The sequence below is a fragment of the Folsomia candida genome, unplaced genomic scaffold (assembly GCF_002217175.1).
Source record: "Folsomia candida strain VU population unplaced genomic scaffold, ASM221717v1 Fcan01_Sc038, whole genome shotgun sequence".
NCBI lineage: Eukaryota > Metazoa > Arthropoda > Collembola > Entomobryomorpha > Isotomidae > Folsomia > Folsomia candida.
This window is the reverse complement of record NW_019091230.1, coordinates 100,726-120,611: the sequence shown is the minus strand read 5'-3', so window position 1 is coordinate 120,611 and position 19,886 is coordinate 100,726. Positions and strand designations below refer to the sequence as shown.

The 19,886-nt window shown below is 37.2% G+C and overlaps 1 protein-coding gene across 1 annotated transcript; it reads right to left on the bottom strand.

The window, feature by feature from the left end:
* Nucleotides 1–862: 862 nt before the first annotated feature.
* LOC110861124 lies at nt 863–19,472 on the bottom strand. Its single transcript, XM_035860937.1, has 24 exons — nt 19,368–19,472; nt 19,126–19,202; nt 18,819–19,007; nt 18,506–18,740; nt 18,198–18,424; nt 18,001–18,126; nt 17,738–17,866; nt 17,446–17,628; nt 17,003–17,249; nt 16,688–16,920; nt 16,519–16,617; nt 16,257–16,442; nt 15,910–16,195; nt 15,589–15,818; nt 15,431–15,502; nt 15,302–15,343; nt 15,146–15,232; nt 14,910–15,071; nt 7,590–7,721; nt 3,289–3,450; nt 2,725–3,228; nt 2,483–2,660; nt 1,899–2,322; nt 863–1,524 (listed from the first exon to the last, which is right to left on the bottom strand). The coding sequence occupies exons 2-24, from the start codon at nt 19,147–19,149 to the stop codon at nt 1,245–1,247; spliced, it is 4,437 nt and encodes a 1,478-aa protein (XP_035716830.1). The 5' UTR covers nt 19,150–19,202; nt 19,368–19,472; the 3' UTR covers nt 863–1,244.
* Between the last annotated feature and the right edge of the window lie 414 nt (nt 19,473–19,886).

Genomic DNA, 19,886 nt, shown 5'->3' with positions numbered 1-19,886 from the left:
TTTAGCAGCATCATCCAATATGTATGTACAGTTAGAAATATGCCTTATAAGATGCAGCTATTTACACAAGTCAAAGTACGAAGAAAGAAATATGCATATTCCCGACAGAAAATCAGATCAGCTTTAATTTCCAATAATGCATAATTTTACAACTGCAAAATTTCATCAATAGTTCAAATTAAAATTAATTTAAACATGAAATTTTTTAGTGAGTACATACATTTCCTTTGTGCGTTTTTTCACAATAATTCGCACCTTAAATCGCATCCCACTTCTGCCACGAGTATGTCGCCACACAATCTTGCGGAATTACGTAATCTCCCCCACCGGATGCGAGGCATTTACCAACCCCCAAATTTTTTCGGGATAACAACCCTTCCCATTTTTGAGCTGCTGGCCCATCGCACGTAAAGGCCCAGACGGAGCCACCATAACTGTGGAGACAACTTCCGGTCCTGCCTCGGTTTAAGATTGTCCCGTCGCCACGAATTGTCCAGTCTTGATAGATGGCGGTAACGGTGCAAAATTTCATCACAACGCGATTCCCATCAAGATCGAGGCAGTACCCGGAGGACCGATTTTTTAGTCGGACGCCGTTACCCGAAGTGATAAATGAGATGATGACGAAGATAAAAAGAGCCAGAAGTCTTGAAATCATGTTTCCACGAATAACTAAATTTAAATCGGATTGCGAATTTGATGCAATTTTACTTATCCTTAAATATGGCAAAGTGAAAACAGAAATCAAATTGAAATATGAATTACTTTGCCGACAAGTATTTAGATTAATTTGTAACAATGAAAAGTTCTGCGGAAAAATTAATTTAAATATGTACATGTGGTGTGCATAATTCAGGGGATGTGCTTTAAAGGTCTGAATAACATTTTATTGCGGTTTTAGAATTTTAGTGCAAATAACAATTTTAATTCGAACTAATTATCAATGCTTCTTTATTTATTATGGGTGACAGATGTGAATGTGTTATTGGGATACAAAACGCCGTGCAAACTGTTCAAATAATAAAATGAAATAATTTGTTTTTAAATTCCAATGAAAATATTAGCTTTTGAATAAAATTAAAAAGTCAATATGTATCGGTGTTATCATTCGGAATGATATAAAGAATCATATAAAGGAATCATATGTATAAAGGCTTAGTATAATAATTTTTTGAACTTTTACAACCTTAAAAATTTATTTTTTTTTTCAAAATCGCAGTAACCAATAATTAGTAACCAATGATCTAACCAATTATTGGAATACCGGGAAGTAAACCTCCTCCTGGCAAAAGTCCAGCGACCGGGTTCAAAATGCTGTCCAACAAGGTTGGGCATGTCTTCGGTTGTCCGGGTTCGTTGAGAGACAAACTCGTCCAGAATATACAGTCACTGACTGACTGTGCGGGTGCGGTCTGCATTGAGGGGACGCTGTCGAGAATGGCATAATTCAAAGCACCACAAGGGGTCGTTACAGTATTCGCGGTCCAGGAGGATGTCACACCACCCCAAAATTGACCTGGGCTTCTACAAATAGAAAGACAAAACAGAGATACATGTTAGATTTTAGATAAGACCATGTCTACATATGTAAAACAGTGATTCTACAAATTACGAAGTACCGTGAAACTTTTCTTCATATTTCCCTACGCTCACGGTAATATGCAAATACATATCTTTACTAAATTCAATTTTGCTCAAAAATCTCTATTTGCAAAATTGTACAAAATTCAATAATCATTCCGGTGAAAGGAAATCATAATAATTTTAAATTCCAATGTCATCAAACTTTCAAATTTGTAAGATTTTTTTTACATATTACTCAAGAATGAAATTAATAAAACATTCTCGAAAACGTGCCAACAAATTTGGTACAAAAGAAGTATGTAAATTAGACCCACTTTGTATCCGCAAATGTGGCCCATGCTTTAACCACGGCTTGAGAAAATGCAATCTCTCCCGGCGTGTTGACGTTCCCATTTTGACCATTAAGATCAAAGAAGAACTGCAGATCGCTTGCATGATTTGGCGGCGTCGGAACTCCGTTGAGGAGGACGGGATGGGTAAAGTTGTACAAGAAAACGGGTACACTTTTCGAAAATTCGGCCCCTACTATGCGAACGGGATGGGTAAAAATTCTATCGGTAAGCATTCGGCCAAGGGTGGCGCCAGAATTTATGGTGGCAGGAATTCCCGCCAGAAATAAGTTCTTAGCGCCTTGTGTGACGGAAAACCAGGTCGGATTGTGGGCCAGGTAAAGAGCGTCGGAAATAACGGCGTCCCAGTTGGCATTTAAATAGGCTAGATTTCCGGCGTTGTTGATATCTGGGGATTGTTGAGATTTTTGGATTGAAAAAAATATAAAATTTCGATTAGTTTTCAATGGTTAATGTGATATTGAGTTTAAAGACCTTGTTTGGAATATTTTCGTGAATAATTTTTAACCATTATTCGAATTTATAAATTTGTGGAAACATCAGCTTACAACTTTGCGGTACAACTTCAGTATTAGAAATTGATCCGATTATCATTGGAACTTTGCTGTAATTTCCCGCCACAACCATCGCCCATGGATCTTGGTCCAGAAATACTTTCGGATCGTTCATCCCTGTCGCGAAGGTCTCGATGGATGGTCCACAGTAGATCGCAGCTTCAGAGAACGACTATAAAATTATCATATTTCAAACAGATCATCCATAAAATTTCCAAATTTTTTCCAAAACTTACAAATGCATTTGCATAATTTCCAAATCCATTTAAAGTTGCCGTACTCGCGGACTGCAAACAAGTCACAAGTTGCCCCATATCATTCGTCGGACATCCCACGGCCTGCCCGACCTGCACCGCACACTGTCGTCCATTAAGCTTCCCGCCGTACGTGAAGGGACTAGTGAACGTCCCGCTTTGCATGATCGCCCCGTGAAAGAGTCCCCGCGCCATGGGCGATACGAGCAGATAAGATACGCTCATGGATCCCGCACTTTCGCCAAAAATCGTAACCTTATTCTTGTTCCCGCCAAATTGCAAAATATTGTTCTGGACCCATTTTAGCGCAAGGACTTGATCTTTCAAACCTTGGTTTCCGCGGGCCGATGCGATCCCCGCGTTCAGAAAGCCGTACACGCCGAGACGATAGTTCATCGAGACGAGGACGATGTTCTGATCCAGCATGAATTGCGGGAAGTAGGCAGAAGATCCCCCATTTTGGAACCCGCCACCGTGAATCCAGACCTAGAAGAGACACAAAGTCTTAATTTGCCCCATGACATTGGTTTTCGAACACCTATTTACCATAACGGGATAAGTGTTAGTTGGAGATGCGTTTGCAGGGGCGATAACGTTAATTGTTAAGCAGCCAGCTTCGACAGACCCTGACGCGGATTGCATGCAGCTCGGCCCAAACCACGTGGCTGGGAAGGAGCCTCCCGTAAATGTTGGCGCAGCAACGGGATCCTGCAGTCAAAATGTATGGAAGTTAAATATCCCGCTATTTTTAGGGCATGTTAAGAAGTTACGGCAAATCGTGTCGGGAAAGTTGCGTATGGAATCCCCAACCAAAAATTGATCGCGTTTCCATTTCGGGACACGGTAGTTCCCCCAGAAACAGTCCCCTGAGAGTAAGTGATGCTTTTCTGAGCGTCAGAAATTCCCAGAAGGAAAGTGACGATCACAAAGGTGACAAACTTCATCTTTGTTAGTGAGGCGTCGTGACTAAATAATGAGGCAGGTGACCTTAGCGCCACGCTTTAAATAGGGAACGGAGAACAAGTAATTGTAAAAGTTAATCGTTATATTTTAGGGATTATATAATTATCTTGTTCGGTAATACTTTTGATGTCGATTTCGTACATAAACCCCTGTATTTTAAGGATTATCTTCTACAGTAATACTTTGTCCTTATCCGATTTGACGACACGTTTATGATACACATTTACTAATCAATGTACATATCGTCGTACTAATTCATAAAAGACCTAAGTGCAGTCGATGCTTTATTCAGAAAAGCCCTAAGTGCAGTCGATGCTCAATTCAGAAAAGACCTAAGTGCACAGAAAAAAAGTAAAAAAAGACCTATGTGCAAGTATGTATTTACTTATGGCTAAATCTTGCCAAATGATTTTTCATATATATCGCGCGATTTAGCCATAAGTAAATACATACTTGCACATAGGTCTTTTTTACTTTTTTTCTGTGCACTTAGGTCTTTTCTGAATTGAGCATCGACTGCACTTCGGTCGTTTCTGAATTAAACACCGACTGCACTTAGGTCTTTTATGAATTAGTACGACGATATGTAGTTATTGAAATCTGTGTGTAGGTAATTACATTTTGTAACAGTTACATAATGCTTACGTAATTAGTAACATTTATTTTTTGCATGTGTTGGTCGGCAACTACCAATTAGTCTGAAGTTTAGTACATAGGGTACTCATGTACTGATAAATAAAAGGTTTGCCTGGCTTAAAAAGTCATTTACACGCGATTTTACAGCTCTAATTCATTTTTCTGTGTGATCAGCTTGTCTCAAAATACAAATTACGTGCAGATGAAAACACTTACCTACGTCCTAAGGATTATGAGAACTTATTCCGATATTTCAATGGTTAATGCCTTATTTAAATACGCTGATGCTATATATTGCCCCGGATAAATTATATTAGCGTCAGCATTTTCTCATGCTTGAAAATAATAATAAACCATTTATTGTGGACTGTTACATAACAATTAAACATCGTGACGCACGAGGTGAATAAAACTACACTTGAACATTTTGCACACATATTTCGGCAAATTTACCGATAAAAATTAAATTTACTTGGACGAGTATAAACACCGGTTCCACCCGTTTCTCGTCAAGTATTGTTGGGTAAAAACATGCTTTCTAGATAAGAAGAGTTTGAACGTATGTAAGATTCGTGACTATAATAATATGTAAATTTAATCATCAGCATAGAAATTGGGTAATAGGTAATAAACTAATTCTTTAAAAAAAACTTAGGTGAGGCTTGCTTAAAAGGAGAAAACAAGAAGTTATCATCGTGTAGTAACATAATATGCTAAATCAATGTTCATCTCATGATTCATAATTTTCGGTAAACAGAACAGCAAAGTATATGCGTTTGGGACCATTTGCCTCGCCGTGGGCCGTTTTGAGAATTAAAATAATTTTAAAATTTATTAGTGCTCAGAGAATTTGTTACATACATGCGGCAAATACGTCATATGGAACAATATATAATTTTTTGGTTAATTTTGTTATTCATAATCGATTTCTGATCATATTTACCAAGCGTGGGTTAATTTCCAATATTACATACAATAGCAGAACATGAATTTTTAAAATCTAGACTTATTCTAGAAATATATTCAAAGACTGCTAATCACAAATTAATAAAGTTTAATTATAGCAAAATTTTAACCTTTTAAAACGTGTGGAGGCTTTTTGGCCTCCTTGGAAATATTGCGTTGCTGCGGGAGGAAGTCTTTTAGCCTCCTAAAATTTTCGGACTTACTGCGGGAGGAGGTCAATAAACCTCCACGAATTTGTAGCTATGGTGCGGGAGGAGGTCTTTTAGCTTCCACCCAAATTTTTTCTCCACTGCGGGAGGAGGTCAATAGACCTCGTTAAAAAATATTTTTCTTTCGCTCTTCATAACCCATAATAATATTTTATATCATAAACTAATTAGGAGTTATTTGATCAAATATACACAAAAAAAAACACTCGAATACAAAATTGTGAACGTTTTGAATTTTCTACCATCACATTGCAAAGAATTGAAATGACCAAAAATTTATTTTAAAATACTCAAAAAACCCTTCCCACAGTAACCATCTATTTAGCGCCCCTCCTTTCACGAAACTAGATTTTCTCTTTGGAAAATTACTCCCGAATTAAAACCCAATAATCACAGTAAATCTCCCGCGGTAACGCCTAGGTCATGTCATTATACACACGTTTTAAAAGGTTAATATTTATGCAAGATGTCATATCTGTATTCAATTAATCACGGCCCACGGCGAGGCAAATGGTCCCAAACGCATATACTTTGCTGTTCTGTTTACCGAAAATTATAAATCATGAGATGAACATTGATTTAGCATATTATGTTACTACACGATGATAACTTCTTGTTTTCTCCTTTTAAGCAAGCCTCACCTAAGTTTTTTTTAAAGAATTAGTTTATTTTTTGTTTTTAAGTCTCTTTAAGTGGTCACCAATAATAATATAGATACACTCTTAAAAAAATCAACAACCGTTGGTATTGATACGTGACTCTACCGCGTGGTATTGATCCGGTATTGAATTAACACTACGTGGTAAAAAATTTAATACCAATTAGTATTAAAATTATTACCATGAGGTATAATTTCAATACCGGTTCTATACCAATATGGTATAACCGTTTAAGACCAAGGCGGTAGAGTCACCTATCAATACCGTTAGGTTTTTTTCAATACCAAGTTTCTAAGAGTGTACCAAATTAAATCCTCATAAGCCCGGATGCGTTGCATATGAAATTAATCCCCAGTGGGTGTGGATGGGGGCATACCAAATTAAATTCCCTCATCACCCGTGAACTCATAGTCAACAAAATGCACCAACATCATTATGTATGTACACACACTGTTAGAAATCTCTAATAGAATTCTAAGTGGTTGATACTGCTTACAATTACACTCAAAATAAAAATTTGTCGAATCAACACCGCCGGTGTCAATATATGACTTAACCGCCTTGGTTACAATGTTGAATCCGAGTTATGATGATTTTGATACCGGTAGTTATAATGTTATGACCGGACGGAAAAAATTCATTGCTACTCGGAATCACAATTGTAACCAAGGCGGTTAAGTCATATATTGACACCGTTTTGTTTTGAGTGTAGTATTAAAATTATGCGGGTAAGAATTTACTACCGATATAGTAAAACTTCAATATCGACCTATTACCGCACAGTAGTACTAATCAATACCACTTTGGTAGTCAATTTTTATACTGGATTTCTGAAAGTGCATACATAAAGGTTTATATACAGATGTTACATGTTTCTAGTGTGCTTGTTGCTAATAGAAACGTGGATTTATCATAAGTAATGAAGAACCATTATAATTAACGTATTTACTGTAACTGGTTGCAGATGCTACCAAGAAAAGTTTTTCATTCCTTATCCGATTTCGCTCGGGTTTGTTTTAAATGACGCGTTATAGATTTCTGCACATGAAAATCAGGGTCTCGCACTATCATTGCATGGTAAAAGTGAATTTGCCAATCGTTTGAAAGTTTAAAATCGATTTTAAATGCGTTAAAATAAGATTGTCATGTCCCTCTTATTGACGGGCATCATCTTCTCAGCAAGGTCTGCACGATTGCCTTTTACACCATTTTGATACGATTAGTCGTTTTATCACAATCTTTGGCAGAATATTTGGAGGGGGGGTCTGTTTGCATACTAAGGCTTCGCCGTCACAATCACAATCACGAAGAATATTGAAATTAATTATTACTGGTTAAACACATTTGGATAAATTATAATCCGCACAATAATATGAATAATTTGCACAAATAACTATGACCAAAGCTAGCTCACCATCATGCCAGCGTGAGAGCATAGGTAAAAATCAGTCTGCGTCTGGTGGACGATTTCCTTATCGACTACAGTTCCAGGAGGGGGGTTGGTCACACCGTTCGGCGTGTGGTAGAACATGAGAGTCTTGTGTCGCTGGAAAAAATACATGGTTTTATCGTCCCATGTTGAATGAATTATGTCCCATGAATTATGTCCCATGTGATTTCGCAAACTGTGTCAACTTTGAATAAACCGTAGTAACGTTAGAAGTAGCTCACCCTGTAATATATAATTACCTGGCACCTTTGCACCTTGGGTGCAAAATTATAGTAGTTCAACAAAATAGATCAATAATTTTTAAGCAATTATGCACCAGTGGTGCATAAAAATGAAGCATAAAATAGATCAATAATTATTATGCAATTATGCATCAATGGTGCAGAAAGACGAGGAAGATGGCAAAGTATTTTGCACCACTGTTGGAGATTAACCGTGGTGGGTCAAATAAAATTTCAAAAAATTTGTGTCAAAATTATATAATAAATTCTCCCGGCTATTCTGTACCATTGGTGCGTTTTGCATGAATTAACCCAATTGTTTCGCATCATTTTGTGTTACCGATTGTTAGATACCAACGGTGCTATTAATTTATTAAAAAATGGACCTGATCCATTCTAGTGAGTATCAACTGATGCTCATCCAATTGTTTCGCATCAGCTTGGATAACCAACTGTTCAATACGAACGGTGCTACCTATTGCAAAATTGTAGTCCTTTCTCGATCCATTTGCACAATTAATTCGCACCACTTGCGCCACGGATTGTTCGATACCAATGGTGCGCCTAATTTATTCTATAATGGTCAAGGGGATTATTAATTAGCATCAATTGATGCAAAAAACTCGTGAACACACAGACAGACGGACGGACGGACAAGAGGAATTCAATAGCTCTCATGCTTCGCAGGGTGAGCTAATAATCAAAACCTGTCAATACAGCTTTGCTTACCCAGAACTAAGATTAATTAATAAACCCATTTTTAGCACTATTTTTGTATAAAATTATGTGCTACTCGTTGTGAACTAATTTTAGTCTCGAGGAACCCTATGGGGTGACCAATACCGATTTCTCAAAATCGTCATATCGAGCTAAATTTCACATCGGAGTTTCTCATAGCTCTTAATGGTACATTGAATTTGGAAAACATTCTTTTGGTAGGCTTTTTTTGGAGTTCAATATATACAAAAATTAACCAGAAAGGCAATGGAGGTGACCCATATCGATTTTTAAAAGTTTAACTAATCGACGGAGATTTAGTAGGAGTCGAAAAATAACTTGTGATTAGTATTTACAAGCGTTGAGTTTCAAAATTTGTATAGAGGCGACGAGACCCCACTGGTCATAGGAAAAAGTCAACGGAAGGACAAGCAAATAAACGGGTTTACAAATCAATCCTGGTTCGGGCTCAGCAAAGCTGTACTCATAGGTTTTTATTAATGTTACACATATGCATAAGTGTAATTATCAGGATTAAAAATTCGTGTATATAATCGTGTTCATTCCAAATATTTGCATGCATGCGGGTTTGATTAATTTAACTCTTGTCTTATCAGGTTGTCGTCTATCGAGTCCGTTTGGAAGGAAAAAAGAAAGTTGGTGGCAGGCTGATGGATACCGGTGGAACTTAAAGAGGACAGTATATCAACCAAAGAGGAAGGAGGCCAAATCGATTGTCATTCGTGATTATGCCTTACTATCTGACGGGAAAGAGGTAGATTTTAAAAAACAAGAAGCTCGTCTCGTAACTTTCGAAGACAAGAAGTGGATGGAGACCGGCGATTTTGTCCTGGTTCAGTTCCATGGAACCTTCCATTTATCGGATTACATACACGGAAGACACAAAGGCACGCTTGACACCCCCGAGAAAGCAAATGCAAGAAAAATACTTGAATTACAGAAAACAAACCCAACTGGGTCCACACCTGTGAAGCCATATGAGGCACCAGGTAAAATATATATTTAATATATAAGGCTTATTATATACTACTCGAGTTTTACAATTTCATACGTAGTAACAACAACACCTGGGGCTGTCGATCACTCATCAACATTCAAGAAGCCAGGGTCTCCATCAACGGTTGCCCAACCTCACATTAAGACTCACAAAGCAGTGAGAAAGATTCTGCAAGACAAATTGGAGAAAGGGCTAACCCCTGTCCAAGCTTTTCAGTTAAGCTAGTTTATTGAAAGTTTATTTCTGGACGATTTTAGTAACGGCTTTAAAATATATCACTCTTTATAGGGCGGCGTCACTGGACACCTCTACTGAGGACGAACTTGAGTACGTGCCTCGAAACGTGAAGCAAGCTCAGAACATTCAATACGCAATAAAATCATCCAGGGACGAAGTGTATTAAATTGCAGCTTTTGCCTACGACCATCTAGGTGTTATCCACTCTGTGGATTTGATAGAAGGAATTAAGATAATCGTTGCCTACAGCAAAGTCCTTGGGCATATTCACAAGTGCTACGAAACTTTACAAAGCATAAGTATGGAATTTTTCTATGACACAACATATAATGTTGGGGATCTCTATCTGTCCCTGTTGACATGGCGTGACCCTTGCTTCGCTGATAATAAATCAGTGCTAGTTGCAAGCTTCCTCCATTCGTATACAGAAGCCATTGACCACTCATTCTTTTTTTGGAAGCTTAAGTCAAAGCTTGCAAACTTTAATACAAATAGGACGATTATTATCTCGGATCGGGAGGGGTCGATCAAGAAGGCCATCCGGGATGAACTGGGAAATGCAACGCATTTCTTTTGTTGGTCCCACATGCGACGCGTAAGTTTATATTCATAATAATTATTTAAAGTGATGAATTTAATTTGTTATTGTTACGAATGTCAGTTGCTTCTAGTAGCAGCCCAGTAATCTTGATTTTGTCCCGTTTACTACTTCCTATTGGAGGAAACTAAAGCTAAAATTGGAGGAAATTAAAACTAAAATAAAAAACTCCATATTTCAATTCAAGTTTTTTTGGTTTTTGGCTATATTTGAAGCTAAAATTTTCTCCTTTGGGCCAGCGTTTCAGTGCTACTTTACGTGGGAGCTGAAATTATATGCGTACTTATCATGTTAGTAGTAGTGATAATTAATGTTTGTTTAAACAGAATGTCGCGGATTGGATCGAGAAGCACCATGCGGAAAGTCATTTGTTGGGTCAAATGGAGAGTTTACTTAATTCGTCCGGTTTGGAGGAATACGAGGAGCTATTGGCTGAGTACTCGGTAAAATTTTGATTTTGATTTCACTACTTTCATACATACTTGAATGCGGACATCCGGCAGAGTGCTCGGTGAATGTTGGATGGCGTCAACCTTTCCACTACAGATTCCGGGGTAAGTACATGTTGGTTACTTCTTAATTGACATCCAAATTATTAATCTAATCTTACTGTTTCCATTTTTCAACAACTATACGGACTCCAAAATGGTAATTTTTTTGTTCGAAATTCGTAAGGAGCAAATCCTATCGTATATATATATATTCTTGACCAGGGTGACCCAAGGAATGCGCCTAATTTTTTTGTGAGGTCACACCCCCCGGGGGGCGAACCACCCCCCCTGTCGGGGGAAGTTTAGACTGACCCCTGAATATTGTTAAGCAACTATCGCTGATGTTATCTGCCAAATTTCAGAATTTTAGCCCTCATGGTTCGGGTGGTTCATGCATTTGAAAGTTTTAAAACAGGCGTTTTGTGGCTGTTTCGACCACACCCCCTGCCCTAAGTGGGAAACATGGGGAAGTGAACGTAGTGCAGTTTGATTTACCCCCTCGAGTACTACATAATCCTACAAAGGTTAGCTAGAAGCGAGCGGGATGCTCTAGATATTTCATGTCGAAATCGTCGAAAAAACGTTCTCGAGCTTTACCAAGAAAATGTGATGGGAAATGGTAAAAAATATGATTTCTCATTCGCAATAGTTTTGGGCAACTATTTTTGACCTTGACTGGAAGAAAACTTTCAGTATTTACGGTATTGCTATCCCGAAAAATCGGAATGGGGGGGCTCACTTCAATTTTACCACCCTCATAGTAGGATGGACTCGCTGATACATGGAGGCTGCCCTACTAGAGACCCAGAGGGGTCAACAATTTTAATATTTGCCTGACATTGTATTTTACTCGCTAAGACTAAATTGCGAATGAGAAATCATATTTTTTCACCATTTCCCATCACATTTTCTTGGTAAAGCTCGAAAACGTTTTTTCGACGATTTCGACATGAAATATCTAGAGCATCCCGCTCGCTTCTAGCTAACCTTTGTAGGATTATGTAGTACTCGAGGGGGTAAATCAAACTGCACTACGTTCACTTCCCCATGTTTCCCACTTAGGGCAGGGGGTGTGGTCGAAACAGCCCCAAAACGCCTGTTTTAAAACTTTCAAATGCATGAACCACCCGAACCATGAGGGCTAAAATTCTGAAATTTGGCAGATAACATCAGCGATAGTTGCTTAACAATATTCAGGGGTCAGTCTAAACTTCCCCCGACAGGGGGGGTGGTTCGCCCCCCGGGGGGTGTGACCTCACAAAAAAAATTAGGCGCATTCCTTGGGTCACCCTGGTCAAGAATATATATATATACGATAGGATTTGCTCCTTACGAATTTCGAACAAAAAAATTACCATTTTGGAGTCCGTGAACTACCGGCAGATAACAAGCAATATCGCTGAGTCTATGAATGCTGCTGTGAAACGAATAATCGATAAACCAAGTGACTATACAACGATTGCAATATCGCTGTATATGATTCAAGCGAGACATCTGAACATGATAAGGCGTGGATTCCAACTTTCTGGAGATTTTAAATTACTTAAGGAGATGGTTCCACACACGCTCAAGCTAATTCCAGACACTATCAAAGACGTCATTGATTTGACAGCACTCCCGGCCATGATTTTGGACAGAAAAGTTCCATCCGATCTTGCCATATATCCACCCAGGAATGTGACTAATATCGACACTTCTGAGAGGGGATTGGCACAATTTTTCTTAGACCCTGGTCGTGTACATCACGTGCCTGAGGCTCACACCGTTGTCGTCAGTGGACTAGATGGAAATTCATTCATGGTAATATAAAAAATTTTTAGCTAAATTAGGCATGAAGTGTGGAGTTTATTGAACAATTTAAATGCAGGCTGACTTCCAAAAGCGAACATGTTCTTGCTCTCGGAAGGGGCTATGCTCGCATTACATTGCCTGCTTATCTTCTTGTGGTAAGAGAAAAAAATGTAACTCCTATTTCGAATTATAATCACTTTCTATCAAAATGTTGATGGCAACTTAGGCTTAGGATCACTAGAGAGTACTTTGAAACCAAAGACTCGGAAGTTGACTGGGTTGGTTGTTATTTAATTTACACAACATCATCTTTTTAAGGTAATGCTAATTCAACTGCTTTGCAGGACGGAACCAAATGCGGGGTTTATATCCTGTACTACGCATTATTTTTAATGCAAGGCCTTCCAATTCCACCAGGTGAAGTTGACTTGAATGACTTTCGAAAGCGAATCGTAGGGACGATAAAAGGCAAATGTGGGCTACATTTTTCGAACGTTGCCGGAAGACATTGCCAAGAATGCAGTAAAGTTGTCCCTCAAAAAGACTTTGTTTCTTGTCTGAAGTATGTGTAATATAATATTTATACATACTAATGATTCATATTTTCACGCAATAAGTTGTGTGAATTATTTGACAGGTGTGCCAGGACGTTCCACCGTCAATGCCTGAAGTCGCTCACCTGCTAAACATTCTACCATAACAAAAATGTTTTCACGTATTTTACGTACTCGATGTTTTGATACATTTAATACGTTTGTACGTATTTCACCGATTTTCAGAAATAAATATCCTTTCAGCAAAATTTATGTATGTATTTACATACATAAATAATTCCAACATTGGTAGAAATATGACACCAGAGCATGTTAGTTTGTTATTTAATATGTGATGTATATATATTTAATATATATTAAAATGTAAATGCTTTTTTGGAATTTTTGTGGGCAAATAAATTAAATTTGAATCAATTTAAAGGAATTAAAGAAGTGCTTTGTATACATATATTTTAGTGATATGATTAAACACTTTAAATAAATGATTCTTGAAACCATATATAAGGCTGGACTGTACGGGGGATGGTTTATGACGGTGAAGCGTTTTTCGTCTGCAGCAGCCCTCGAAACCAGCGAGGTATTTGTTGGCGCGTTGTCGTCTAAAAAAAGGCCAACTCTTTATTTTGACCTCACGTTTCTCTTCAACCGCAGCACGCAGCTCCGTCGGGGTTCCTGCATAGGCTGCCCCAATTATCGTAGTATTTCGAGCAATAAATTTCATAAGGAATAAACCTTTAGAATCCTTCAAAATGATCATCTTCAATTTATCGTAGTATTTCCAGCAAGAAATTATGTAAGAAGGGGACCTTTTGTATCATTGTAAATAGTCATAATCAATTTTTTGGCAGATTTTTACGCTTTTGCTTTCATGGGCGGTGGCAACCCCCCGTACTCCCATTGCATGAAGTATTGTTTAGTCTGCAGGTCATAATAGTAAACCCAAGTATCATATGCAACTACTAAAATATGAAGCAGGTTCCAGTTTTCATTTAATAGGTTAAAATTGGCGTTGCAAAGGTCAACTCGATCTTGTTGTTGAGATGCCGAAAGCAATTTTGGTACCCAACGGGCGGAAGCCATTTTCATACCTAAGTCTTCAGTTAACGTGGAACAAATTGTTGGTTTTGGAACACCCATCTTATCTGCTAAATAGGACAGTTTCAATCGTGGATCTCTATTGGTTCCTCTAGTTTCTGGAGCCTTTCTGTGGAAAAAACTGATTTTGGGCGTCCTGGCGACTTTTTGTCCGAGACCACTTTTCGCCATCATTTGAAGTTACTGACCCAATTTATATTGTGCTTTGTGTTGGGCAGTTTTCATCGTAAACTTTAAGCATGCGATCATAAATCTGCGACACCGATTGCCCTTCCAGCGTTAAAAGTTAAATCACACTACGATATTTAATTTGTAAATCTGACATTTTTTCCGTCGAGGTAAAGTTTGCTGATTTATTGCTAGTGGTGATGTTAACCTAAAGAGCTGAAAAAAATCACAGCATCCTAAATGTATCTGAAGTTTGTTATTTCATCAAAATTTTGGTCAGAAACAATGCGGAACATACGTTTTGAAAATCAATAATAAAACACCTACGTATATGTGAATGTCATATAAATGTAAATACGGAAAAATTCTTAACACGAAATACGTGAAAAATTACCGTGTTGGATTTTCCTCTTGAACACGATATCGTATCTGTCGATTTTTCCAGCTTCGCTTTCGCAGAGTGGAATACCTCCTCTTTTTTCGTAGCCAAGTAAGGCGTCAATTTTACGGAAGACATGGCACCGGTCAGTTCTGCAAATCGTTTGGATACAAGATCCTGCAAAATATAGTTTTGCTTATTTGTAAACTTTAACAAAAGCAATATTTAAATACAAAACAAAACATATTTACATCTTCGTCTAACGCTCCCGAAGTTGAATTTGACGATGTGGACATTCGGCTTGAACTTTGAACATTGTTGTTAAGTTTCACGAAAATCTGTAATCAATAGTCACCATTACCAGTTTCCTTTCATTTTTATCTTCATGATTAAATACATACACAAACCTGGTTGTCAATCTTCCTTTGCTTGAATATCGGTACAGCGCCCTAGGAAATATTTTTAAATGAAAATGAAATCTTTTGTACAGAATAAAATTATGCAGTATTGATTTTTAATATGAACTTGTGACTTACGTTCACTACTAATTTTGAAGTCGTTAGACCTTCTTCGGTTTTCCAATTGTTCTTTCGAAGTTCCAAAATTCCCTAAAAATCAATTCACAGCTTAGCCTTTACCAAAAACTATTTTTTATGGATTATTAATCACTAAATATTTTCTGTTATTAACTAACTTTGACAGCAGTTATTGAATTTGAAGGCAAATATCCACCATTACTTCGAGTAGTCAGGTCTTCAAAAAAGTTTTCAACCCCTTGTACCAATTTCATATTGTTACGAAGATTTGATAAACTTTGCTTCTTCGATTTATTCTCCTTAATCTCTTTAACTTTCTTATCCAAGGTGAGGCCAGTCGTCCTTATCAAGTCGCAAAGGATCGCCACGCCCATATCATGGTTATTTTCTTAATTCATAGAAATATTTGCATATACTAATTTTCTCTAATTAACTATGATGCACAATAAAGGCTACAAAATAATTAAAACTCAACTTACTTAAAAGAACGTTGGCACATTCCATAATTATTCTAGGTATTAGCATCTGATGGTTGCACAATTCCCCAATTAGTCGAATATTACCTTCATTACTTTTAACCAGTTCTAAGGCTAATATGTTCAATCCTGATTTATCAATTGATTCCAAGTTATCTTCCAATTCTTTGATCTTATCCAAATTGTCGACACACGATTGGAATTTCATCTGACATTGGTCCAAGATTCCTTTCATCAATTTGGGTGAGCGCTTAGTTCTGGTCCGGAACTGATCGATGCTTCTGGATACCTGATAAGTAACGAAAGGAGTTTACAATGGAAATAATTTGCAGAAAGTTATATATTTGTACCAATTTTGCCAAAACGCCAGCCGACGTTGGTTTTTTGGCCACTTTTTCCATCATAATGTCAACGGCGAGACTTATCAGGTTATCGTCTCCATTTATACAGTTACTGGTTGAAAACTCTTCAAAAACTTCGTCGAAATTCGAGTGGCTGAGTTTGTTAAGCATTTGTCGAATGGTTAAATCTAAATCCTAAAATTTCAGAGAATTTGTAGAGCGTTTGTTTGTACAGTACTAATTTTTAATATGATTTTGAATAGGAACTTACCACGCCATACGCTAAGGTCCAGTTTATTTTATTGCTTGATAATGAAGTCGTTGATGCTTCTTCACGTTCCCAATTGTTCTTTCGAAGTTGCAAAATTTCCTAAAAGTTCAAACTTAATATTGACCAAACACTAATTTAGATTGTTTCTCCGTCGTTAAATATTTTTAACCTTGAGATCAGTTATTGAACTAGAGGACAAAGCTTCACTATTACTTCGAGTTCTAAGGTCTTCAAAAAGATTTTCAACCCCGTGTACGAATTTCAATTTTTTATCCAATTTTGAAAAACTTAGTTTCGTCAGTTTAATTTCTTCAGTAAACTCCTTAACTGTCTTATCCAACTGGCGCCCAATCGTCCTTATCAAGTTGCAAAGGATCGTCACGCTCAAGCCATCGTGCCTCTCTTAAATCACACATGTATGCATTTTCCTTAATCAACTATAGAAATTATGCAACCAATGGACTACGCAGTTTTATGCACTTACTTAAAAGATTGTCGACATACTTCATAATTTTCTTATCCTCTAATGCTTGATAGTTGTACAATTCCCCAAGCAGTCGAATATTTGCCTTGAATCTGCCCAATTCTGATTGACGAATTGGTTCCAAGTTATCCCCAGATGCTCTTACCGCATCCATATCCATATTCTTGATACACAATATGAATTCTGCCTTGCATCGCTTCAAGATCCCTTTTCTCAAATCGAATTTAGGACGGAACCATTCTGATATCTTAAAGGGATGTAAAATGATAACAAATTTCCAGAAATTTATTGAGGGTATTCATTATTTCTTTTATAATATTTTTTACGACAAAATCGTATGACGCTTACAAAATCTCGTAATTAATTTTACGAGACGAAGAACACTAAAGATACGAAGAAATCATGAATACCCTCAGTATTGACATTGTACTTTGTTCATTTACCAATCTTGCAAATACGCTGGCCCTCCAAGGGTTTCGGTCCAATTTACTCAGCATAATGTCAACGACGAGACTTGCCAGGTGATCAATGTCATCTGCTTGAATGCTTATAAAGTCTGGCAAAACCTCGTCGAAATTGGAGTGGCTGACTCTGTTCAACATTTGTCGAATGATTGACTCGACATCCTGTAAAGTTATTGGAGATAATCTTTTACTACAAGCGAAGTCAGGAAGCATTGTTTATTACAAAATGCAGTTTAGTTATGAATTACTTATCTGTGCATGCATGACTTACCACGTCGGATTCTCCACTTGAAGGAGATATCGTATCTCTTGATTTTTCTGGTTGAGCTTTCATGGCGTCGAGCGTCTTGTCCTCCTCCGCCACCAAGCCAGACATGAGCTTGGGAAATTCTGCAAAAACCTGTAGAATACAGCTTTGATTAATTACAAAGTCTGACAAAAACAAAATCCAAACTGAAATATATGTACATATATCTTCATTAAACACTTTCGAAGTAAAGTATAATTAGTATTTTTACACGAATTCATGATTACCCAATCCTTGCTAGCTTCGTTGTCAATGTTCCTTGGCGCAAGCTGCAAATTTAAATTTTTCCTGGATTTTGAAGTCGTTACAACTTCTTCCGTTTTCCAATTGTTCTTTCGAAGTTGCAAAACTTCCTAAAAAAATGTTCAGTTTAATTTTGACCAAATATTAATTTTTTTAGGGATTTATCATTACTATTACCAACCTGAACTGCAGTCTCAGAATTTAGCGACAAAAAATATCCACTAGTAATTCGAGCATCCAAATCTTCAAACAGGGTTTCAATCCAGTGTACGAATTCTGTATCATCCCTCAATTTTGGCAAGCATTTTATCTTTGATTGCTTAAACTCCTTAACTGTCTTATCCAACTTGTGCCCAATCGTTCTTATCAAGTTGCAAAAAATCGCCACGCTCAAATCATCCTGCCTCTCTTCAAATTCACAGAAATATAAATCTTCTTATTCAACTTTAAGAATTATACAATCAAGGAATTGAAATTTTACGGCCTTACTGAAAAGAATATCGACGCACTCCATAATCATTTTACAGTTTAGTACTTGATAGTTGAACAGTTCTCCAAGTAGTCGAATATTTCCTTCGCTACGTTCTATAAGTTTTGCCTTGAATCTGTCCAATTTTGATTTATCAATTGATTCCAAGTTATCCATACAAGATCGGAATTCTACGAGACATCGATCCAAGATTTCCTGCCTCAAGTTGAACTTATGATAAAAACATTTTGATGTCTGACATGAAACAAATTAAGAAAATGAATTTAAAATGGGAACATGATATATAGAAATATTATGATAATGAGCATTTACCAATTTCACAAATGCGCCGGCCCTCCCAGGGTTTATGTCCACTTTATTCAGAATAATGTCAACGATGAGACGGGTCAAGTGATCCAGGTCATCGTCTTGAGCTTGAATCCTCATAAAGTTTTGAAAAACCTCGCCTAAATTGGAGTGGCAGAGTTTGTTCAACATTTTACGAATGGTTAACTCAACATCCTGTAAATTTAGCAGAAACAATTAGTCGCATCTTTAAAGGAATGTAAAAAGTATTGCTCGTTAAAAAATGTGTGGTTAAATTATTTAATTCGTTCGACACGACGTAGATATGACTTACCTCGGTCGGCTTGTTTGTGGTCATTTTAGGGCCGAATTAACACCCTTGATTATACAGATATGGCTGCAATGGTAATTCTAAGATGCACAAAAGTAATTTGGAATTAAATTTTAATTATTTATTAAACATGTAGAAAGTGAAATCTTCTTAGCAAAGTGCAAAGAAGACGTGATTATTTGAATTAATTGAATGTCATAAGGTTATTTGTATTCTTTTTAGAAAATATAGGAATACTATCTTACCAATTAGCACTTATGTACACAAATGGCTGGACACTGAAGTGGACAGACAATTAATCAACACATTTTTTGTCCAATAAAAAAGTCGACCAAATCACCTGTTATGAATCTGCCACGCAACACGTTGTCAAGTTGATACACATCACACATGTAATTTTCCTTTACTGATAAAGAAGAATGCATGCATGCAAACAAGGCCTGTCGTTATCTGTGCCTCCAAAGTTTATTGGTTTTTGTATGTAATTAATGATTATGGCCATAGATTTGGCTTTTATGCGAAATTGAGTTATTTAAAACTTCAGCTATGTTACAAAAGTAGCATATCATATGTACAATAAGTGTATTAGAGGAGATCCATAAATTATGTCACGCAAAAATCGCATTTTCTAGACCCCCCCCCCCCCTCCCCCCTCTAACATGTGTCAAATAGGCACGATATCATTGGAGCCTTAGACCCTCGCGTGACATAATTTATAGACCGTCCCCTATCTACGTAAGTGTTTCATACAATTTCACATAGGA

Excerpts from the sequence above, each read along its gene's own strand:
- LOC110861124 (XM_035860937.1), bottom strand. The coding sequence starts at position 19,149 with ATGACCACAAACAAGCCGACCGAG. Across the intron at positions 15,819-15,909 it reads ATGTGCCAACGTTCTTTTAA|AAAATAACCATGATATGGGC; the intron begins GTAAGTTGAGTT and ends CTATGAATTAAG. Across the intron at positions 15,344-15,430 it reads CTTCAAAATTAGTAGTGAAC|GGCGCTGTACCGATATTCAA; the intron begins GTAAGTCACAAG and ends AATATTTCCTAG.